The sequence below is a fragment of the Narcine bancroftii genome, chromosome 3, assembly GCF_036971445.1.
Source record: "Narcine bancroftii isolate sNarBan1 chromosome 3, sNarBan1.hap1, whole genome shotgun sequence".
NCBI lineage: Eukaryota > Metazoa > Chordata > Chondrichthyes > Torpediniformes > Narcinidae > Narcine > Narcine bancroftii.
In genome coordinates this window covers 334,687,326-334,712,325 of record NC_091471.1, presented here as the reverse complement: position 1 = coordinate 334,712,325, position 25,000 = coordinate 334,687,326, and the positions used below count along the sequence as shown (strand labels likewise).

Below are 25,000 nucleotides of genomic sequence, written 5' to 3'. Positions count from 1 at the left end.
GCAGGCGCTCGCCGGGCAGCAGGGGGCGGCAGCGCGAGCAGAACCAGGGAGGAAGGCCCGACGTCAGGGCTGCCCGCAGATGTGGCCGTTCGGTAGAACCGCGTTGTACCTGCTGTCCGCGCCGGCCCGACATCGGTGTTCTTTGCGGTCGCCGATCCGCCCGGCATTGGAGACCAGCAGAGCTTCACACCGGGCGGCCCTGTACATTCATGTGAGTGCACAGAGTGTTAGGCTGTTGCGTGGGGCAGAGGTGTTGGGGGGCTGGGTGTGAGGTGTTGGGGGCAGGGCTGAGGTGTTGGGGCAGGGTATGGGGTGTTGGGAAGAGGTGTGGGGGCAGGTCTGGTGTGTTGACGGAGAGGTGTGGGGGAAGGGCTGGGGTGTTGGGGGAGAGGTATGGGGTGTGGGGGCAGGGCTGGGATGTTGAGGGAGAGGTATGGTGTGTGGGGGGCAGGGCTGGGGTGTTGGGGAGAGGTGTGGGGGAAGGGCTGGGGTGTTGGGGGAGAGGTATGGGGTGTGGGGGCAGGGCTGGGGTGTTGGGGGAGAGGTATGGGGTGTGGGGGCAGGGCTGAGGCACTGGGGACGGGCTCAGGTGTTGAGGAGGTGCTGGGTTGTTGTGGTGTTGGGGTTGGGGTGAGGTGTTTGGTGTCATGGTGGCGTGAGGATTGGGAGTGGGGATAAAGTGTGTGGTATGAGGAGTTGGGGCTGGGCTGTGTTGGGACAGGGCATGTTGTGCTGGGATCAGGGCATAGGATGCTAAGGATGAGTATGACTTGTTGGGTGTTGGGTTGAAGTTTAGGGTGTGTTATCTTGGGGGTGGTTTGAGGTATTGAGATGGGAGGTGAGGGTGTTGTAAATGACCAGGCTTCATGGTGTAGCATCAGTTAGCTGTTAAACCAATTTCCATAGTGAAAGTCTGTAGATGCTGTGATTGTAGTAAAAACACACCTGAATGTTGGAGGAACTCAACTAGTCTTTCAGCATTTATATATATGTTAAAAACTGGTAAACATGAGGCAATTGAGTTCAGGAACTGGAAGTTGTTGAAGTGATGGAGGGCCTGTGAAGTGTCATAGATGTAGGTGGGAGAGAACTGGACCAGGGGGGTCAAAACAGAGTCAAGGTAAGTGGATACAAGTTTGGTGGGGCAGGAGTACGCGTACGCAATGGGTCTGCCAGGTCAATTGAGTTTATAGATCTTGGGTAAGAGGTAAAACTGGGCAGAGTGTGGTTGGGAATCAATAAGGTTGGAGGCCATGCTGTGGTGGTGACTGGAAGTGATGAGTTCAGAGAAGGTGCATGATTCAGTGGTTTGATGAGTTTTGATGGGGTCCTGTTGGAGGGGTCAGTAAGAGGTGGTCTCAGAGTTGTCTTCTGGCTTTGGTCTGATAGAGGGCAGTTCACCAGATGACACCAGTGAGAGGAGTATTGAAGTCGATATGGTTGATATCACAGCTGCAGCTGGAACTGTAATAGTCCAGAGCAGGCAGAAGGCTGGAACGAAGTGTCCAGGAGGAGGAAGAAGGTTTAAAGGAGGAGATGGGATGTGTGTGTGCGTGGTGGTGGGGTGGGGGGGGGGTTGAGAAATGTGGTTGTGGAAATAGGCTTGGAGACAAGAGCCGAGAAAGGAAAAGTTCAACATCATCATGTGCGTGGAATTCAATGAGGTGTGGGAAAGTGAGGCCTCTACTGAGGACAGTGTTCAGTCTCCAGGAGGAGGAGGTCAGAGGGAATGGTTAGGGAGGACGTTCAGTGGGGTGGAGGGTGTCAGGAAGAGGTGGATCAGGAGATGAAATGTAGGGAGGGTCCGAGGAAGGGGAGGGTTGGGAAGAAAGAGGGTGGAGGAAGAGAACTCCATGTGTTCTCAGAGCCAAGGTGGGAGTTTGCAAAGGTGAAAGACCGACTGAGTTCCTCCAGCATTTCATGTGTTTTTAATCCAAGCTCCAGAGACCAAGTCCAGCGATTAGGAGGCATGAATTTCCTTCTATAGATGAATTATGTCTGGAATTCTAATGGTGACTGCAAAGCTAACAGATTGTTGTTCAAACCATCTAGTTCATTCTTGTGCAACTCTGTCTGCTCTGTTCAGAGTACTCTATTTGGTGCTATACCTGAACCTAAGGTGGTAAACATCTTTACTTTTAATTTAGAGATGTATTACAGTAACAGACTCCTCTGATCCACCAGTCCATGCCATCCAAATACAACCATGTGACCAATTAATCTTCTAATCCCATATATCTTTGAAATGTGGGAGGAAACCAGAGCACCCTGGAGGAAACCCACACTGTTACAAGGAGAATGTACAAACCCCTTACAGACAGTGCCAGATTTGAACCTGGGTTGCTAGCACTAACAGTGTTATGCGAAGAGCCGCACCAACTTCTACCCTGTACCTTTATAATGTTGCCAGATTCTTCAACTATCTTGGCTCACGGGAGGAGTCGCATGATGGAGTCGTGGCCGGTCGGGTAAAACCAGCCTTCTCCAGAAAAAAAGTAAAGACAAAATTCAACAAACAAAAAATATAAGAAATAGAAGATAAATTTGCAGAGAAGAGGAAGAAGATGGCAGGAAGGAAAAAATAAAAACAACGGGAAAAGAAGGAAAAGTCACCGGAAAAGGAAGAAGGCCTTACCTGCACAAAGGAACAGGGAGCCGTGGTGGCGAAGAACGTCCGTTCTCCGAGGTTGGTGTCGGCCCTGCGGAGTTGCGATCCCCTGATCGGTGGACTGAAAAAATGGCTCTCTGAGCCAAACAAAAGTGCACAACTGCGCATGCGTGAGGAGTCGCACACGAGCAGTGCAAAGTCAAAGGTAAAAGAAAACACCAATGGAAGGGGGGCTCAACCGAGGAGCGGTCAACGACAGCGCGACCAGCTGAGGGACGCCTGACACCAGGGGTCTCCGCTGGAAGATGAGGAAGGCGGCAGGAGAGGGAGTGAGGTACCAGGCGAGGAAGAAAGCCGATGTGAATGACAAGAGGAGCAGCAGCAGGCGGACCGACAGATGAGCAGCACAGAAGGGGAGGACCAACAGCAAGAGGGGGCCCAGCAAGAGGGGGCCCAGCAAGAGGGGGCCCAGCAAGAGGGGGCCCAGCAAGAGGGGGCCCAGCAAGAGGGGGCCCAGCAAGAGGGGGCCCAGCAAGAGGGGGCCCAGCAAGAGGGGGCCCAGCAAGAGGGGGCCCAGCAAGAGGGGGCCCAGCAAGAGGGGGCCCAGCAAGAGGGGGCCCAGCAAGAGGGGGCCCAGCAAGAGGGGGCCCAGCAAGAGGGGGCCCAGCAAGAGGGGGCCCAGCAAGAGGGGGCCCAGCAAGAGGGGGCCCAGCAAGAGGGGGCCCAGCAAGAGGGGGCCCAGCAAGAGGGGGCCCAGCAAGAGGGGGCCCAGCAAGAGGGGGCCCAGCAAGAGGGGGCCCAGCAAGAGGGGGCCCAGCAAGAGGGGGCCCAGCAAGAGGGGGCCCAGCAAGAGGGGGCCCAGCAAGAGGGGGCCCAGCAAGAGGGGGCCCAGCAAGAGGGGGCCCAGCAAGAGGGGGCCCAGCAAGAGGGGGCCCAGCAAGAGGGGGCCCAGCAAGAGGGGGCCCAGCAAGAGGGGGCCCAGCAAGAGGGGGCCCAGCAAGAGGGGGCCCAGCAAGAGGGGGCCCAGCAAGAGGGGGCCCAGCAAGAGGGGGCCCAGCAAGAGGGGGCCCAGCAAGAGGGGGCCCAGCAAGAGGGGGCCCAGCAAGAGGGGGCCCAGCAAGAGGGGGCCCAGCAAGAGGGGGCCCAGCAAGAGGGGGCCCAGCAAGAGGGGGCCCAGCAAGAGGGGGCCCAGCAAGAGGGGGCCCAGCAAGAGGGGGCCCAGCAAGAGGGGGCCCAGCAAGAGGGGGCCCAGCAAGAGGGGGCCCAGCAAGAGGGGGCCCAGCAAGAGGGGGCCCAGCAAGAGGGGGCCCAGCAAGAGGGGGCCCAGCAAGAGGGGGCCCAGCAAGAGGGGGCCCAGCAAGAGGGGGCCCAGCAAGAGGGGGCCCAGCAAGAGGGGGCCCAGCAAGAGGGGGCCCAGCAAGAGGGGGCCCAGCAAGAGGGGGCCCAGCAAGAGGGGGCCCAGCAAGAGGGGGCCCAGCAAGAGGGGGCCCAGCAAGAGGGGGCCCAGCAAGAGGGGGCCCAGCAAGAGGGGGCCCAGCAAGAGGGGGCCCAGCAAGAGGGGGCCCAGCAAGAGGGGGCCCAGCAAGAGGGGGCCCAGCAAGAGGGGGCCCAGCAAGAGGGGGCCCAGCAAGAGGGGGCCCAGCAAGAGGGGGCCCAGCAAGAGGGGGCCCAGCAAGAGGGGGCCCAGCAAGAGGGGGCCCAGCAAGAGGGGGCCCAGCAAGAGGGGGCCCAGCAAGAGGGGGCCCAGCAAGAGGGGGCCCAGCAAGAGGGGGCCCAGCAAGAGGGGGCCCAGCAAGAGGGGGCCCAGCAAGAGGGGGCCCAGCAAGAGGGGGCCCAGCAAGAGGGGGCCCAGCAAGAGGGGGCCCAGCAAGAGGGGGCCCAGCAAGAGGGGGCCCAGCAAGAGGGGGCCCAGCAAGAGGGGGCCCAGCAAGAGGGGGCCCAGCAAGAGGGGGCCCAGCAAGAGGGGGCCCAGCAAGAGGGGGCCCAGCAAGAGGGGGCCCAGCAAGAGGGGGCCCAGCAAGAGGGGGCCCAGCAAGAGGGGGCCCAGCAAGAGGGGGCCCAGCAAGAGGGGGCCCAGCAAGAGGGGGCCCAGCAAGAGGGGGCCCAGCAAGAGGGGGCCCAGCAAGAGGGGGCCCAGCAAGAGGGGGCCCAGCAAGAGGGGGCCCAGCAAGAGGGGGCCCAGCAAGAGGGGGCCCAGCAAGAGGGGGCCCAGCAAGAGGGGGCCCAGCAAGAGGGGGCCCAGCAAGAGGGGGCCCAGCAAGAGGGGGCCCAGCAAGAGGGGGCCCAGCAAGAGGGGGCCCAGCAAGAGGGGGCCCAGCAAGAGGGGGCCCAGCAAGAGGGGGCCCAGCAAGAGGGGGCCCAGCAAGAGGGGGCCCAGCAAGAGGGGGCCCAGCAAGAGGGGGCCCAGCAAGAGGGGGCCCAGCAAGAGGGGGCCCAGCAAGAGGGGGCCCAGCAAGAGGGGGCCCAGCAAGAGGGGGCCCAGCAAGAGGGGGCCCAGCAAGAGGGGGCCCAGCAAGAGGGGGCCCAGCAAGAGGGGGCCCAGCAAGAGGGGGCCCAGCAAGAGGGGGCCCAGCAAGAGGGGGCCCAGCAAGAGGGGGCCCAGCAAGAGGGGGCCCAGCAAGAGGGGGCCCAGCAAGAGGGGGCCCAGCAAGAGGGGGCCCAGCAAGAGGGGGCCCAGCAAGAGGGGGCCCAGCAAGAGGGGGCCCAGCAAGAGGGGGCCCAGCAAGAGGGGGCCCAGCAAGGAAAAATGAAAAGAACAGAAGATAAAATGCAAAGATTAGAACTAGTCATGACAGAAATAGGGAAAAGAGTAGAAAATGTGGAAGAACGAGAAACGGCTGTAGAAATGGAAGTAAACGACTTGAGGAAAATTTGAAGAAAGTGATAAAAAAATTAAAGAGACAAGAGTTAGCCCAGAAAATTGATATGTTGGAAAATTATAGTAGGCAAAACGACATAAAATAGTGGGCCTAAAGGAAGATGAAGAAGGCACAGATATGAAGGAATTTATAAAAGAAAGGATCCCGAAGGTCCTGGGAATGACAGAAATGCAGGAAGGAATGGAAATAGAAAGGGCACACAGAACACTAGCTCCGAAACCACAGACACATCAAAAACCAAGATCCATCTTAGTAAAATTTTTGAGATATATGACAAGAGAAAATATACTGGAGCGGGCAAGAAATAAAATTAGAGAAGATAATGAACCATTGGAATACAAAGGTCAAAAAATATTTTTTTACCCAGACATAAGTTTTGAACTCTTAAAGAAGAGGAAGGAGCTAAATACAGCAAAATCGATCCTATGGAAAAAAGGTTATAAACTCATGTTAAGACATCCAGCCGTGCTTAAAATATTTATACCCAGGGAGCAAAACAGATTGTTCTCGGATCCGGAGGAAACACAAGAATTTGCAGAGCATTTGCAGGACTGAAGGAGAGATGAAGAGATGTAATAAGAATGAAGAAAGGTGATAAAGATGTAAAAACAATGTATATGTAAAGAACTAAAGAGGGAAAAGAGAGGGGAAGGAAGGAAGTAAGGGGGGAAAAAAGGGAGAGCTTTGTTATATGTGTAAAGAAAAAAGTGTTTTCTGGGGGGGGTTGGGGGGAGAGAATAACTATCATTGCGAAATCAGTTGACGCTTGCGAGCAAGATCGCAATCCAAATGGAAAGGGGAGTTGTGGTTGCCCAGCAATGGATAAGGGGCAACTCAGGGTGGGGGGGGGGGGGCATTTGGAGTTAAGTAATATCGGGTGTGGGCATTGTTGGATTATTTTATGTTTTAAATGTGTTGCCATAGAATTTAAAAAGGGAAAACTGAGGGAAGAAAAGGGGAATGGAGGTGGTGAGGAAGCGGAAATGAGGTGTAAACAAGATATAAGATAGCCACGTTGAACTATATGACTATAAACATTAATGGAATACATAACCAAATTAAAAGGAAGAGGCTATTAAATTTATCAAATAAAGAAAAATTAGATATAACATTTGTGCAGGAAACGCATCTAACTGAAGTGGAACATAACAAATTAAAGAGAGACTGGGTAGGACACGTAGTGGCAGCATCATATAATTCAAAAGCTAGAGGTGTAGCCATACTAGTTAACAAAAATGTACCAATCAAAATAGAGGAGGAAGTAATAGATCCAGCAGGGAGATATGCAATGATAAAGTGTCAGATATACTCAGAATTTTGGAATTTGTTCAATATTTATGCACCTAATGAGGAGGATCAAAAGTTTATGTAGGATATTTTTTTGAAGATTATAGATACACAAGGAAATATATTGATAGGAGGGGATTTTAACCTTAATTTGGATCCAATGTTGGATAAAACTGGACAAAAGACCAGCAAAAAGAATAAAGTTATGGTTAAATCAATGCAGGAAATTAAACTTATGGATATATGGAGGAGGCAACACCCAAGTGAGAAGGAATATTCATATTATTCGAGAAGGCATAAAACATACTCAAGGATTGATATGTTTTTGTTGTCAGCCCATATTCAAGGGAGAGTTAGGAAAACTGAGTATAAATCTGATCATTCAGCCCTGTTATTAGCAATACAACTGGAGGATTTCCCACCAAGAACATATAGATGGAGGTTATACTCCATGCTACTTAAAAGGCAGGAATTTAGAGAGTTTATTGAACGCCAAATTAAAACATATTTTGAAATAAACACGGAATCAGTGAAAGACAAATTTATATTATGGGACGCAATGAAAGCCTTCATTAGAGGACAGATAATAAGTTATGTAACTAAGAGGAAAAAGGAGTACAATTGGAAAATAGAGCATTTCGAAAGGGAGATAGTAAGTACAGAAAAGGAACTAGTAAAAAGGGATGATATAACGAAAAAGAGAGAATTGGCAGACAAAAAAAAATACAAAACATTACAAACGAACAAAGTGGAGAAGAACATAATAAAAACAAAGCAAAAGTATTACAAACTTGGAGAAAAAAACACATGAAATATTAGCCTGGCAACTTAAAACAGAACAAGCTAAAAGAACGATACTGGCATCAAGGAAAAAGGACAAACAAATTACATATAACCCAATAGAGATTAATGAAAACTTTAAGGAATTATTAAAGAGTTATTAATTCCTCCTCTCCTGGAAGTAATGAACCAGGTAGAAGAAACACAAAAGTTGCCAGATTCATGTAAGACAGCAATAATTACAGTAATATCAAAGACAGGGAAGGATCCATTAACACCAACATCATATAGACCAATATCTCTACTTAATAGCGAAATTATTAGCAAACAGATTGGCCGATTGTGTACCAAAAATAGTAAAACAAGATCAAACTGGATTTATTAAGAAAAGACGAACAACTTATTAAAGTCTGTAAACTTATTAATCTAGTTCAAGGAAATAAGAAGCCAACAATGGCTGTTGCTTTAGATGCAGAAAAAGCCTTTGACGGAGTAGAGTGAAACTATTTATTTAAAGTTTTACAGAGGTTTAATCTACCAGAAAAATATATTAATTGGATTAAAGCAGTGGTTCCCAACCTTTTACTTTCCACTCACATACCACTTTAAGTATTCCCTATGCCATGTGTTCTGTGATTAATAAGGGATTGCTTAAGGTGGTATGTGGGTGGAAAGAAAAAGTTTGAAAACCACTGTTTTTATCATTCCAAATTAATTCGTATGTGCACAGTTACATAACTCCAAAGGAAATGGGCCAATGACAATTTTTCTCAAGCAAAATATTTCAGTAATAATTGGATCTAGAGCAGTGATTCTCAACCTTCCCTTTCTTCTCACATACCACCTTAAGCAATCACTTACTAATCACAGAACACTTACGCCATGGGGAATATTTAAAGTGGTATGTGAGTGGAAAGTAAAAGTTTGTGAACCACTGGATTAAAGCATTGTATAATGGACCATTGGCGAAGGCAGCAGTAAATGGATATGTATTGAGTCACTTTAAATTAAGTAGGTCAACTAGACAGGGATGTCCATTATCCCCCTCATTGTTCGCCTTAGCAATAGAACCACTGGCAGAACTGATAAGAACAGAAAATAAAATAAAAGGGATAAAAATAAAGGAGAAGGAGTATAAAATCAGCTTATTTGCAGATGACATCATCATGACCTAACAGAACCAGAAATATCAATAAAAGAATTACATAAGAAATTGAAGGAGTATGGAGAAATATCAGGGTATAAGATCAATGCAAATAAAAGTGAAGTGATGCCAATGAGTAATGCGGACTATGCAGAATTTTTTAAAAAATCACCATTTAAATGGCAACCACAAGCAATCCGATACCTAGGGATCAGGTTAGGTAATAACTTAAGCCACTTGTACAAACTAAATTATCAGCCACTAATAAAGAAATTGCAGGAAGACTTAGAACATTGGAAAGAATTACCGCTAACGTTGATAAGGAGGGTAAATTGCATTAAAATGAATGTCTTCCCAAGGATACAATACTTATTTCAATCGTTGCCAATTCCCTAAACAGAGAAATTCTTTCAGGAACTAAAGAGAATAATAAGGAAATTCTTGTGGAAAAGAGGGAAAACGAGGGTAGCGTTAGATAAAGTAACAGATAGGTGGTTTGCAGTTACCAAACTTTAAAAATTATTATAGAGCCGCACAATTAAGGTATTGATCAGATTTTTACCAGACAAGGGAAAAACCAGACTGAACTAAGATAGAACTAGATTAAATGGGGGAGAAGTTACCGGAACATATATTTTATAAGTGCGATGAAAGGCTGGTGCAATATAAAAGCTCACCAGTATTGCATAATTTACTTAATATATGGAAGAAGATCCACTTAGAAAGGAAAAAAAAACAAATTACCAAATACCAAAATTGTTATTGACACAAAACCCACTAATCCCTTTAAGATAGATAACCTTTCCTTTAGAGAATGGGAGAGAAAAGGAATCAAAAGAATAGAAAATTGTTTTTTGGGAAATAATTTATTAACATTTGAACAGTTGAAGGTCAAATATGGAATAACTCATGGTACAATGTTTGCATATCATCAACTGAAAGCTTATTTAAAGGATAAATTGAGAAACAGTTTGAGATTACCAGAAGGAAGCAGCTTTGAATATGTGATTACAGACACAATGATAATTAAAAGATTTATAACGAACATGTACATTAAGCTGCAAAATAAGGAAAATTATGAAATAAGCTATAAACCTAAATAAAAGTGGGAAAAGGATTTAAACATAAAGATAAAAAATGAAACATGGGAAAAGTTATGTTCTGGAACTATGAAGAATACAATAAATACAAGGTTACGCTTGATACAGTATAATTGGTTACACAGGGCATATATCACGCCTCAAAAGTTAAAAGAATGGGATCCAACATTATCAAATAGATGTTTTCGCTGTATGAATGGGAACAATACATGCAATTTGGGCATGTACGAAAGCGACTATGTTTTGGGAAGATCTAATTCAGATATTAAATAAAATCACAAAAAATAACATACCAAAAAATCCAGAGATCTTTCTTCTAAGTAACATAAGAAGTAAAGAATTAGGCCTCAAAAAAGATTTATTATGATAGCCTTAGCAGTAGCAAAAAAATGTATAATGTCAACTTGGAAAATGGAAGAGAGCCTGAGAATACAGCAATTGTACATGGAAATGAATAAATATATTCCATTGGAAAAAATAACATATAATTAAAAAAATAAAGTCACATTATTTGAACAAATTTAGGAAACATACATGGAACATAACAGAGAGGGCTTGCCTAGGACCTCCACCCCCTAAAATGATAAGACAAAACTACTTAATTCAGTGTGTAAAAGTAGATGATGCATTTTTCTTGTTTATTTTTCATTGTGTGAAGACATTGTTTTATGGTTTTATTGTATATGTTGAATATTTATTGGTTTTGGAGGAGGGTGGGAAGGGGGGAAAAAGGGAGAAAATGCCACTGTGTATATTTAATGAGAAGTGTTTGTATATATTTTGGTTGATATGGTTCACAGTGTGAAAAATAAAAAAACAATTAAAAAAAAACTATCTTGGCTCATCAATAGTTAGCTTCAAACCATTCTCAACTTCATGACCTTGAAAGTATTTAAAGAAGCATAGCCTTATCAAGAATATCTTCAACTGCGCTCTCCCAACAAGCTGAAGTAGTCATTTGCTTTCAGAAGACTTTGTGAAAAGCAGGTCATGCCTCACAAGACTAATTGAGTTTTTTGAGGAGAAACCAAAGGAAATTGATGAAGGTAAAGCAGTGGATGTGTTGTATATGGTTCCCCATGGTAGGCCCCATCAGAAAGTCATGAGCCAAGGAAACTTAGCTGTTTGGATTCAGAATTGACTTGCATGAGGAAAGCACAGGGTAGTAGTAGCTGGAATGTATTCTGCCGAGAGGTTGATGACTAGTGCATCCCACAGGGATTTGTTCTGGGACCTCTGCTCTTGGTGTTTTTTTATAAATGACTTGGATGAAGAAGATGAGAGTTGGATCAGTAAGTTTACAGATATAAAGGTTGGAGGTGTTGTTAGTGTTAGGTCATAAGTTAAAATAGGATATAGACAAGATGCAGAGTTGATCAAAGATCGACTTTGAAGGCAAAGTATGTGGTTAATGGCACTATTCTTAACAGTGTGGAGGAACAGAGAGATCTTGGGGACCTCAAGGTTACCAAGCAGGTTGACATGGTGGTTAAGAAGGCATATGGTGTGTTTGCCTTCATTCGTTGGGGGTTTGCTCAATCATTGAGCCATGATGTAATGTTGCAGCTCTATAAAACTGGTTAGACCACACATGGAGTATCGCGTTCAGTTCTGCTGCTTCATTGCAGGAAGGATATAGGAGCTTTGGAGAGGGATATGATTTATGAGCATTTGAGGCTTCAGAGAAGCTTTGGTGTGAGGTAAAGAAGGGCTAGAATGTTGTGGAGTAAGTTTATATTGGTCAGAACAATATCATGGGCTGAAGGGCCTGTACTGTGCAGCATTGTTCTGTGTAGTTAAGGGTGTATAGGAAGTGCTTGAGCACATAGTCTTACATTGTCACAGTGTTGAGGATCATTTTGGAGGAGGTGCCGTCACCAATCCTCACTGATCCAATTGGAGAGGGATGCTGAGGCTAACTGAATTGATTTGGGAATGAGTTTGTTTGGCACTTTTGTGTGGAATGTGAAGCTATAGTTGATAAATACTAGTGTCCTGGTGATCCATAGCTCAGTGTAGTAAGGCCAGAGAGATGACCTAGAGTGGATCGATGGTGACTGGAAGGCTTCAGTTAATGTGAGACATGACAAGCCTCTCAAAGCACTTCTTGAAGGTGGATGTCAAAGCCATCAGATGATAGTCATTCAGGGCCTCACTATGTTCTTCAGCACTGGGATTATAGTGGCCTTCTGAAAGCAAGTGACTACTTCAGCTTGTTGGGAGAGCACAGTTGAAGATATCTGTGAATGTTCCTACCTGCTCTTTTACCTTTGTCCTCTGTTTCTTTTCATGACTGCGTATCTGTTTCTGTCTAACTATCAGAACAGAGCCCTGAATAGGTTGGACTGTGTCAGCCTCAACCAGGCATTGATCATTGTGTGTCAATCACCGCTCATTCGGTGGAGATGGACTTAAATCAGGTCTTCATTAGATTGGATACATTGATTTTGTACTCTATTAATTTTTTTTTAAATTAGCCATACAGCATGGTTACAAGCCCTTCTGATCCATGAGCCCATGCAGTCCAATTACGCCTAATTCACCTAGAACCCTGTACGTTTTGAAGAGAGTGAGAAAACTGAGCATCCAGGGAAAACCCACACAGGCGGGGAGAATGTACAGACTCCTTAAAGACAGCTGGATTTGAACCCGGGTCACTGGTGCTGTAACTGCCAACGCTAACCATGCCGCCTGATTGTGACCGAGCCAGTGACAATTACAGATAATGGTGTACCGATATATCAATATTGCTGGAGGACTGAAAACCACTTTAGCCCACCCCAATATTCCTCTAGTGCTCTCAGGCATCTGCATTTAGGCCAGAACATGTGATCTTTAATTCCTTCATTGATACCACCAGACAGCTGGGATTTGTTATTCCATTCATCTTGCCTTCTTTCCCCTCTCCCAATTCTCAACATTCTAAAGCAAAGCTGACTTGTACATTATTCAGCCAACCTGAATAATCGAGCTATTGAAAGTGGTCCCCTGCAGAACATTTATCTGCTATAATTTTCTTTGCACAGAGAGAAAATACTTCTGTGAACAGAAAACAAAAGTTAAATTATCAAAACTTGCCAGTCTTCTGGCTTGCCAAACATGGGCTGTGTTCTTCTCCTCAGCTTATGAAGCATTTTGCATTGTTGGTGCGTAGCCAGTGGGATCATAACACGAGAGTCCTCACGTGGAACCAATTTAATTGGTACTCAAGTTTCTAAGTATGCCTAAGTGTTAAAAGAGGTACCAGTGTACTTTGGTCAAGTATCCTATCAGGCCGTGTGTTTAGATTACATTCATTGCATTTTGACAGTGTGGAGCACCTAATTCAAGCTGAAACTCAAAAAATGATACTTTTACACATTTAGACTATAACACACAATGATGAAAATGAACCTGGTGTTTATGGTTAGCGTGTTTCTAAAACACTACCATCCCATGGATCTCTAATTTAACGTGCATTTAATGCTGACAATTGATCAAAGCGCAAAGATGCCCAGACCTTTCAGATTAATGTCGGTAGAAACACAAAAGAGATTGAATTCTTCATCCTTCTATATTTCCCCTTTGATGACATTACTCAGTACAAATTTATAATTCTCATGTAAAGACCCCCAGACTTCTCACAATATTCCATTCTTTGTGGGAAGAAGTACTTCCTGACATCACCTCTGAAAGGTCCAGCTCACCCATAAGGATGCACAACCTATGAAGATCATTTATTCTTCTCACTCATTCCAAGTAAAAGTGCTGCTTCTGAAGTTTGCTATTGAACCTGATTATTATGATCAAAACGGGGGGTATCCAGAGATTTGTTAAGCTCCAAATACTCGCTGCATTGGCACAGAGACATAGAGCCCAACAGCCAGGGCAAGCAAAATGTTCCACCCGCACAAGTCCCACCTGCCGATGTTCAGTTCATAATCCCTCTAAACCCATCCTATCCTTGTATCTACCCAAATGTTTCTTAAACATTGCAGTAGGATGGCACTGTTGGTGTAGCAGTTAGTGCAATGCATTTACAGTGCCAGGGATTGGGGCTGGGGTTCGAATCCCACACTGCCTGTAAGGAGTTTGTATTTCTTCCCGTGTCTGCTTGGGTTTTCCCTGGGGGTTCTGGTTTCCTCCCACTGTTCAAAACATACAAGGTTGTAGGTTAATTTGGTGTAAATTAGATGGCATGGAATCGTGGGGTGAAAGGTCCTGTTACTATGTTGTATGTCTAAAAGGACCTGCCTCATCTACCTCCTCTGGCCGCTTCCTCAGTGACAACAATGTCACACCACAGAGAAGAGGTGGAAAGTCTCATGAAATCGTGCAAGAATAACAACCTGAGTCTCAACATGGAGAAGATGAAGGAGATGATTGTAGAGTTCAGGAGGACTAGGTACAACCACCTTCCACTACACATTAATAGCCTGATAGTGGAGAGGGTAGAGAGCACCGTTCCTCGGAGTCCACTGAAGAAGTGACCTTTCCTGGAATCACAGCATTTCCTCGCTTGTCAGGAAGGCGCAACAGCAACTGCACTTTCTGAGAAGACTGAGGTGGGCAAGGTTCCCGGCCACCATTATGTCAACATTCTACAGGAGCTCATTGAGGACATGCTGGGTGGCTGCATCACACTGTGGTATGATTGCTGTGGAGCAACAGATCAGAAGTCAATCCACAGGACCATGAGTGGCTGGGTTCTCCATCCGTTCCCCCCACCTCCCACAATTGAAATGATTTATAGAGATCATTGTCTAAAGAGGGCTCATAAAATCAGCGAGGGTCCCTATCACCCCACACATCGCATCTTCCAGCTACTCTCATTGGGAAAGAGATACAGGAGTATCAGAGCCAGAATGAGAAACGGTTTCCCCACAGGCTGTGCGACTGATGAACTGCTCATACAAACCCTTTGTGACTCTACTATTTATTTAACAATAATTTTTTAATTTAAATATTTGTATATATGTACTGTGCATGTGTATTGTTTGTCTGCATGTGTGTTATTTCTGTATGTGTGTTGCAGCGAGGACAGGAAAATGCTGTTTCTTTGGTTGTACTTGTACATTTGGATGATAAATAAACTTGAACACTCACCACCACTTTTTAAAACAAATTAGCCCTCAGGTTCCTGTTAAATCTCTTCCCCTTAACCATAACCACCTTTGGTGACTGATTCCCCTGCTCTTTGCACTCATCCAATCTTCCTGTCATGGTTTTGTGTACACTCACTCGAACAGACTTTCAGTGCCCTGCTCTTCATGTGAATCTTGTATAAACTTTCTTGGAGGAGGAGGAGGAGCAAGACCTTAGTAATGGGAAACTTTTTTTAAAAAAAAATGGTGCTTGGAGGAGATAAAGCTCAATTGTGATTGTCTCTTCAGAGGCATGAAAGCCAATAAAAGCAGAGCAGGTATAGAGGTGAGACCATTTTAGAATTGACAGTGATGAGGTGGAAGGGCTATGACTGGGTTAAGTGCAGGGGTTTGGCAATAGGGCTAAGTGGAGGATAAGTAAAGAACAAGCAAGTGCAGCTTCGTTCTGTGCAGTGGAACGACAGTCAAGGCAGAGATTTGCTCATCCTGCAAGGTGTGGGAAATTGGGACCCTTCCCGTGTCCCTGGGGGACTATAGCTGCGGGAAATGTGTCCAGCCGCAATACCTCACTAAACTTTAATGTAATTAATGTTTCTGGTTTACAGTGGCCATTCTGCAAGAAGAGATGTACATACTGTAACTTCAATAAGTACATCACCCTCAATGTTGATCACAGTGCCATGAGGGATAGTCTTGTACAGGAGACACAAACCCTGCTCCGTGACAGCCAAGTGAAGGAGTAAGTTAACATGGGACTTGATTTCAGCCAGAAGAGACTTGCAGAACAGAACAAAGAGGAATGTGGAAGTTTGAGAAGATGAAATTATGTGCAAGAAAATCTGTTTGAGAGGGTGTTACTATAGTTCAGTTAACATTAATAAAATTATTAGGAATTGATGTTGAAGTAGACCATTCAGGCTCCACATTTTCTACCACATTTTTCAGTAAAATTGTAGTCGTTGCTTTTATCTTGCTTCATTTTCAGAAGTGTTTTGCAGCATGGAAACAAACCCTTTGACCCAATTTGTCCACACTGACTAAAATGCTCTTCTGAACTGTTCCTATTGTCTACATTTGGCCCATATCCCTTTAACCCATTCCTATCCATATACCTGTTGAAATGTTGTAAATGCTGCAATTGTACCTGCCTCTAGACCAGTGGTTCTCAACTTTTTTTCTTTCCACTCACATTTCACTTTAAGTAATCCCTATGCCATCGGTACTCTGTGATTGCTTAAGGTGGGATGTGAGTGGGAAGGGAAGGTTGAGAATCACTGCTCAAGACCCAATTGTTACTGAACTATTTTGCTTGAGAAAAATTGTCATTGGCCCATTTCCTTTGGAGTTTGGAAACCCTGCACATAACGAGTCAATGAGGGACGATTTAGAACAGTGGTTTTCAACCTTTTTCTTTCCACCCACATCCCACCTTAAGCAATCCCTGACTGATCACAGAGCACCTGTGGCCTAGGGATTACAGTACTTATAGTGGGAAGAAAAAGATTGGGAACCACTGCTCTAAACCTTCCTCCAGCAGCTCATTCCACATACCCAGCATTTTCTTTATGAAAACACACCCCCCCTCGGGTTGCTTTTGAATCTTTCCCCTCTCACCTTCAACCCACACCCTCTAATTTTAGACCCCCCTACCATGAGACCATCCACCTGTCTGTTCCCCCTCAAGTTTTCATGTAGCTCTCTAAGGTAATCCCTCTGTCTCTTGCATACCAGGGAAAACAGTCCTGGCTTGTCCAATCTCACCTCATAACTCAAGTCCTCCAGTCCTAGCAACCTCCTTGTGAATCTTTTTTGCAGCTATTGTAGCAGGCAGTCTTATCAACATCTTGGGTAGTTACAACATGACATCATAACTCCTGTACTCAATGTCTCAGTGTCCGACTCATGAAGGCAAGCGTACCGTTCACTTTCTCTGCCCCTATGTTCACCTGTGTCACCACTTTCGGAAAACTATGTAATTGTACCTCTGGATATCTGTGTTCAACAACACTCTCAAGGCCCTCTCATTCATTGACCTATCCTGGTTTAGCTTCCCAACATCCATCACCTCACACTTGTCTTATTTAAATTCCATCTGCTATTCCTTAGTGCACTTTCCCAATTGATCTGGATCCTTTTTCAGTCTCCGATAACCTTCTTCATTGTCCACCAATTTTGATATCATCCACAAATTTACAAACCATGTCACCTATATTCTCATCCAAATTGTTAATATATACTATATGACAAACAACAGTGGACCCAGTATTAATCTCTGCAGCACACCACAATCACAGGTTTCCCACCAGAAAAACAACCCTCCTCTACCACCCTCTGACTCCTTTCACCAAGCTAATTTTGCTTCTAATTGAATAGTTCACCCAGACTACCGCGTAGATTCAGATTTATTGTCGGAGTATACACATGACATCAAATACAAGCCTGAAGTTCTTTTTTCTGCAGGCGAGACAGAATTACCACTTACTGGTATTGCAAAAAAATGTACACAGCAGCAGATAACGAATGTAAGCAAACTGACTGCAGTACAGAGAGAATTTTTTAAATATCAATGAAGTGCACAAATAAGAGTCCTTAAATGAGTCCCTTATTGAGTTTGTTATTGAAGAGTCTGATGGTGGAGGGGTAGCAGCTCTTCCTGAACCTAGTGGTGTGAATCTTGTGGCACCTAGACCTCTTTCCTGATGGCAGTAGTGAGAACAGCGCGCGCTGGGTGGTGTGGATCCTTGATGATTCCTATTGCTCTCCAACGCAGTGTTCCCTGTAGATGTTCTTGATAGTGGGGAGGGTTTTGCCTGTGATGTAAACTAACCTTCTGGATCAGCCCACAATGTGGAAAGTTGTCAAAGGTATTTTCAAGTAGACAAAGTCTACCACACTGCCCTTTATCAATCCACTCTGTTACCTCTTTAAAAAAAACTCAGTTAAATTTGTGATATACGATTTCTCACACACAAAGCAGATAGATTGTGTCCCTCAGAATCCCATCCAGTAACACTAATGTTAGTCTAGCTTGCCCTTTCAGCTTTCCTTAAATAAAGGCACTGTAGCAGGCCGGGTCAACCCCGCACACAATGGGCCAAATCGCCGTAGCGAACAGCCAGAGCGGCAGAGCACAGGGGCTTTCCCCCCACCGTGCAGAAGTTCCAGGCTCTAGGAGCGCGTGGCCAAGGGAACAGCCAGGCCTCACAGCAGCATTATGACATTACTCCTGTGAGCCTGTCGCTTCTCCTAAAAAAGAACGCACGTGGTTTGAATAAATGGCAGTTACTGGTTTACTTGCTTGGTATGAACAGCATTTATTTCAGCAGCTTTGCCTTTAGCAGGGCTACAGCACTACATTAGCCATCTTCCAGACATATGGTACCTCATCATGGCTAACGATGATGATATCTCTACCAGGGACCCAAGTTCTTCCTTGGCTTCCCACAATGTCCTAGGATACACTTGGCCAGGCCCCAGGCCTTTACCTACAGTAACTCCAATTCATTTGGTTCCCTTAACTCCCATAAGTTTAATGATCTCTTCCTTGAATATTCCCAATTGACCCAATTAATTCCAATGATTAAATATTCTCATTTTTGTATTTGAGATGCTAACCCTGAGTTTTAGCAATCCCTTCTGGGGGGGGGGCTACATAATCCTGCATCCATAGTGCCAAGACATTTTTATTTTATTGCTTCAGTGAAGTAATTTTTCACTCATCTAGCCAGTATAGAAACAGTTTAATTAATCTCTCATGGAACAATCCTCCTATTCTAGGAATCATTCTGCTGCATCTCTCTATGGCTCTATCTCAGTTTCAGAATTCTTGGTATGATTTTTCTAACCTTCCTCAGTAACTTCCTTTGGACCTGTATCTTCCTGTAGTCCTGTAACTTCCCTGTTATCTATATTATCTAATACTGAGCATTCGTGAAATTGCTTGGTCCACCATGGGAAGCCATTCCTTCAGTTGGCTTGGCCTTAAGCTCTAAGCTCTGGAATTCCCTGCCTCTCCACCTCTCCTGCTTTTGTATTTAACAACCCAAATGAAAATAGCTTGGGGATCAAGCTTTTGGACCTCACACTCGATATCTTTTTTTGTGCTTAATATTCACGGTTAGTGCAATGCTGTTACAAGTGGCAGTGACCTAAGTTTGAATCCAACGCTCTCTGCAAGGAGTTTGTACCTTCTCCCCTGTGTCTGCATGGGTTTCCTCTGGGTGCTTCAATTTCCTCCTACATACCAAAGATGTACAGATTAGAAGGTAAATTGGTCACATGGATATATTTGGGATGCATAAACTCATGGGCCAGAAGGACCTTTTACCATGCTGAACATCTAAATATAAAATTCAATGTCAAAAAATAAATATTTGTTTATTCAACATCTTTTGTGAGACATCTTGAGGGGTTTCATGCCATTGTCAACACTAAATCAATGCAGAATATGAGATGTTATTGCACATGTTAATCCATGTTAAGAAGGTGTTAGTGCTGGGATGAAGTAGTGAGTGAAACTGATTCAGGAGGATGGGCCTGTAGAACCGAGTGTATGTGTGTGGATGGAGTGAGCTGGCAGTGCTGGGAGGGAGTGACTGGCAGTCCCAGGATGGAATGTGTATTGGTAAGTGATATGGTAGTGTTTGTAGTGGGTGGGTACCAGAGTGGTACTAATCCTTGTAGGGAGGTGGTTGGGGAATCTGGGTAGTGTTTGGGAGTTCCAGCTAGCATTGCTGACACATTCACTGTGGTTTGCTTTCAGGATCACTTCTGTGTTCTTTGGCGGTGGAACACCAAGCCTAGCCAAGCCAGCCACCATTGCTAGCATTTTAGAAACAGTTGCCAGAGCAAGTCACATCCGACACGACATAGAAGTCAGCTTGGAGGCCAATCCCACATCAGTCTCAACGCCCAAGCTGGCTGAATTTAAGCAAGCTGGAGTGACAAGGATCTCCCTTGGGGTCCAGGTGAGGGTATGTCTGAACAGAGATGGTGTGGACTTGTTCAGAATTTCTCCTTTCTTCTGAAATTGCTGACCTTTGATTCAAGGGTGCCTTGTTCCTGCGAGTGGTTTGAAGTTATGGGGTAACCAATGACAAGAAGGAAAGGGTTGAAATTGAGAGATCATTGTTTTAGAAGCTATATACAAAATTAAAGAGCAGGAACTCAAATTGCCACACGTGATATCTGAACATTTAGATCGCTTTGGGAATGAGTAGTTGGAGAAATGGAAAAGGGTGGAGTGTTCTGTCCAGCACCATTCAGGGTAGGCAGATACACCTAAGCAGGACAGTCTTCACGGGAAGGACAACTTGTGAAGGATGGAAACTAACGTAATTGGGGATCAGTATCAAATAATAAAGGTGTACCAAGGATCAGGAAAGGCAGATAACAGAAATAGGCAAGGTCAGACAGCTTGTAAATCCAATTCATTCTTTGATGGCTTGGAACAAAAATGCACAAATTTGGCTTTAGATGCTACTGAGCAGCACCGTGATAGATGACATATTGTGAAAAACAGTCTTGGCATTAGTTGAACAATAGACAATAGTTTGATCAGGGACTGGCCATCTTCCTTTGAGGGGAAGGGATCCGAAGCGTGGATGAGTAAAATTACAGAATTAAAGTAAAACAAAGGTTGCCTGTGACACGGCTAGAAGAAGGTAGGAAACTAAAATAGTGACTAACATTAGAAAGAACTAAAAGGATATTTATGAACACAAAACTAGTAAAGTTGGGAATCTTGTGGATGTGGTGCTCAATGAGCACCTTGTATCCTCCACCACAGCAGAAAAATGGGAAGCTATAGTGAAATAGCGAAGGGTAAAGATGTATGAAGAGGACTTTAAAAGATTTGTGGTGGAAGAGATAACAGATCCAAATAGGTTGCATCCTGAAGGAAGTTATAGTGTTATCATGGACTTCTAACCTCAGAACGTAGGGTGGACCAGTGGGGCAGTATCAGAAGATTCTTCACTCTCCACAATACATTAATGACTCTGTTGTGGGAGCACTAAGTTTCTTGGTATGCATATAATGGATGTCCTATCTTAGCCCAGAATACTTCATTAGTCATGAAGGCTCAGCAGCACCCTACACTTCCTAAGGAATTTAAGGAGGGAAAGGCTACACCTTCCTCCCTCTCCCCAATCTTGACAACATTTTACAAGAGCACAATTGAGACTGTCCTATCTGGCTGCATCATTGCATGGTACGGTAGCTGCAAAGCATCAGGCTGGGAATCAGTACAGAGGGTCATCAAAATAGCCGAGAAGGTCACTGGGGTCTCCTTTCCACTATTGATGTCATTCACCAAGAATTGCATAAATGGGGCTCAAAGAATGACTGAAAGACCCTATATATCCATCACACAGTATCTTTGGCCCTACTATGATCAGGAAGGAGGTACAGGAGCTTCAAAATAAAGACTGCAGGCTGAGAAATTGCTTCTTCCCACATGCTGTAAGATTGATTTAAAAAATATCCTGTAACCGAGTAAATAATTCCAAAATATTTATTTGAAATTGTATCTTTATACTATATATGAGATTATTATGTGCTATGTATTTTTGTGTGCACAGTGGTTCAGGGAAATGCTGTTTCGTCTGGTTGTATAGGTACAGTTGGATGATAATAAACTCGAAGGTTTGAGAATTCCCACTGCTAACCTGTATTCAAAAAAGCTGCACAGAGTGACAAGGTTATCCCCAAGCAGAATGAACATTTACTGTTTACCTCTTGTACTTATCTTGAATTGGTATTTTTAGCCAGCACAATGTTGATGGAGGTGGGTGAGATATTTGTCTGGGATTGTAGTAAAAGTACCACAGACAGATTATATAAATAAAATTAATGTCATTTACTGCAAAAGATTGGCACGTTTGATAAAACAATTTGATAAATCATCTCCACTCATCTTGAGAAGTAACATTCTCACTGCATTATAAAAACACAGGAGGTGCTTTGCGTTATTTCATGAGGTCTAGAGTACAAAAGTGAGGACTTTACCCAAATAGTTGTCATGACTGGATTGAAATATTGAACTTAATTCTGGGTACAGCATCATACAAAAGGATGTCCACGATGGACACCTTGCTTTTATACAAAACCGGTTTCGGCTCTTCAACTACATTTTAAATATAATTAGGACTTCAGCCTCCATCATTCTTTCAGGCAGTTTGTTCCAAATTCCCACACTCATTCAGTGAAATAATTTCTCATCACTTTAACCCAGAGCCTAGGACCTGATGAGATGTATTCCTGGCTTCCATGGGAGGTAAGGGAGGAGACTGTTCGAGCCTTGACAGAGATTTTGTGATCTTTATTGGCCATAGCTGAGGTGCCAACTGACTGGAGGGCAGCAAATGTGTATTTTTTACTGAGAGTAGCAGGAATAAGCCTGGTAATTACAGGCCTTGTGCACATTTAGAAAGACAGGAATTGGTCATAGATGGATTTGCTTTGTTAGACAGAGACATTTCTTTTAATTAAATTTTTTGAAGAGACATTAGATTGTGCAAATGATGCAGTCTCCACAGATCTCAGTAAGGATTTTAACAAAGAGCAACTTTCCCAAAGAGTTAAAGAGCATAGAATCTAAGGCACTTTGGATCTTAAATGGGCTTGGTAGTTACTGGCTGAGGGTGATGATGGAGAGTTGTATTAAAAGCCTGTGACCAGTGGTGTACAACAGGAATTGGTGCTGGTTTCCTCACTGTTTGTTACATATATTTGAAAGTTTGAATAGTAAGTTTGCAGACAACATGAAAGTTGGTTGGATGGGCAGAGCAAAGGTAGATGAAATTTAATTGTGAGGTGAACTACTTTAGATGATACATAATGAATTGTAGGGCTATGGGGAGTTTCAAGGAGCAGATGGACAGTCATGTAATCCATTCAAAACTCAGTAGGTTACTGAGTATTAGAGAATTGAGGGATAAAGGGTAGTGCAGGTAAACAGCAATAAGGTAAAAGATCAGCCATGACCTTGTTAAAAGGCATAACAAACTTGGTAGATGACCTCTTCCTGCTGCTTCTTGTGTTCTAATTAATCCATCTCCCTGCTCTGTTGTCTAATTCCACACTCTTGGCCAATTTAATCACAGGCTTTACGAAATGACGATTTGAAGATTTTGGGAAGAGATCACACAGTCCGGGAAGCACTCTGGAGTCTGGAGGAAGCCAGGAAACTTTTTCCTGGTTGCACGTCTGTTGACATAATATTTGGGCGTCCAGGACAGAGCTTGGAATCATGGGTAGAAGAGCTGGAGGAGATTCTAACTCTTTGTGACCATCACGTGTCTCTTTATCAGCTGACATTGGAGAGGGGAACAGCTCTTTTCAAACAGGTCCAAGAGAAGATTCTGAGCATGCCTGAACAAGAAGTGGTGGCAAAGATGTATCATGCAGCAAGAAATATTCTGGAAAAGGCAGGGTTCCGTCAGTATGAAGTGTCAAATTTTGCTAAAATTGTAAGAGAAGGCAGCAGGTGAGACCGGGCTTTGGAGGGGGTGGTACGCTCCACACTTGCACTTCACTTTTATGAGCTGTGATTGTGTCCTGTCAGTAAACTGACAAGATGCAATTCTCCAGCTAACAACAAGAAGCAATCAATAGTATCCATGGAGCAAAGTGGTCATTGAATGTGTCGAGCAGGACCCTTTATCGAGACTTTTTTTAAAAAAAGGGAAGATATCAAGTATATCAAGGGGGGAGAAAACAGGAGGAAGAAATTGGGGAGAGACTAAAACACCAATGCAGTCATCAATGTCGCAGAGGAAGAGTTTGACAGTGGGACTTGAGTACAGTTGGAACAGGGAATGGTTCACACTCCCTACAAAAGGTTGGTGTGGCTGAGGACAGTCAAAGTTTGGGGATACAGTGGAAAGCGAGGAAGGCTTTCAAAAATTGTAGTGGGATTTGGAACAACTGGTAAAATGGACTGCAAAATGGCAGATGGAATTTAATGAGGACAAGCGTGAGGTGTAGCACTTTGGGAAGACATACAGCAGAAATGGTAGGGTACTGAGGGGTGTGTAGATCTGAAAATATAATTCCCAAAAAATGGCGTCACAGGTTAATAAGGTCATAAAGAGCTTTGGCACATTAGTTTTAGTAAATCAAAATATTAAGCGTAGGAGTTGGGATGTTATGGTGATGTTGTTCAAGGCATTGGTGAAGCCAAATTTGGAATATTATGTGTAGTTTTGGTCACCATATGACAGTCATGTCATATGCCCATGGCTACACCCTGGGTCTAGAAAAAATGGGAAGAGTTGAAGGAATTGTTCAGTGTGAGGACAAGTTCCCTCAAGCAGAGGAGAATGTTAGTCGAGGGTGACTGAACAGCTCTATTCAAGAAAGAAACGGAGGGCCCTGAGGCCCTCCTGATGAAGAATAAATGTGTAATGGGATTGCACATTCATAGAACCATACAGCACTACAGCATAGAAATAGGCCCTTCAGCCCATCTAGTCCATGCCATTTTTCTTTTGAGTCCCATTGATTTGCACCCAGACAATAGCCCCTCCCACCCATGTACCTATCCAAATTTTTCTTAAACATCAAATTGAGCTCACATTCCGAACTTCACCTGGTAGTTCATCTCACCACTCTCTATATGAAGATGTGCCGGTGATGCTCACTTTAAACATTTTACCTTAACCCATGTCCTCTCATTCTTGTCTCACCTAACCTCAATAGAAAAAGCCTGCTTGTATTTATACCTCTATCAAATCTCCCCTCATTATTCAATGCTCCAAGGAATAAAGTTCTAACTTTTTCAATGTTTCCCTGTAACTCAGTTCCTCAAGTCACAGAACTTCCTCATAAATCTTCTCTGCATTTTATCAATCTTATTGATATCCTTCTTGTGCCTTGGTGACCAAAACTACACATAATATTCCAAATTTGGCTTCACCAATGCCTTGAACAACATCACCATAACATCCCAACTCATACGCTTAATACTTTGATTTACTAAAACTAATGTGCCAAAGCTCTTTATGACCTTATTAACCTGTGACGCCATTTTTTGGGAATTATATTTTCAGATCTACACACCCCTCAGTACCCTACCATTTCTGCTGTATGTCTTCCCAAAGTGCTACACCTCACGC

General features: G+C 44.4%; 1 protein-coding gene across 1 annotated transcript in view; it reads left to right on the top strand.

The window, feature by feature from the left end:
* Window positions 1–25,000, top strand: part of rsad1 (radical S-adenosyl methionine domain containing 1) — a 48,449-nt gene continuing 23,449 nt past the window's right edge. Inside the window, exons 1-4 of the mRNA XM_069929383.1 lie at window positions 1–211; window positions 15,488–15,621; window positions 19,645–19,849; window positions 22,988–23,353. Of these exons, the coding sequence (XP_069785484.1) occupies window positions 80–211; window positions 15,488–15,621; window positions 19,645–19,849; window positions 22,988–23,353 (837 nt within the window). The 5' untranslated portion in view covers window positions 1–79. The remainder of the gene's footprint in view (window positions 212–15,487; window positions 15,622–19,644; window positions 19,850–22,987; window positions 23,354–25,000) is intronic.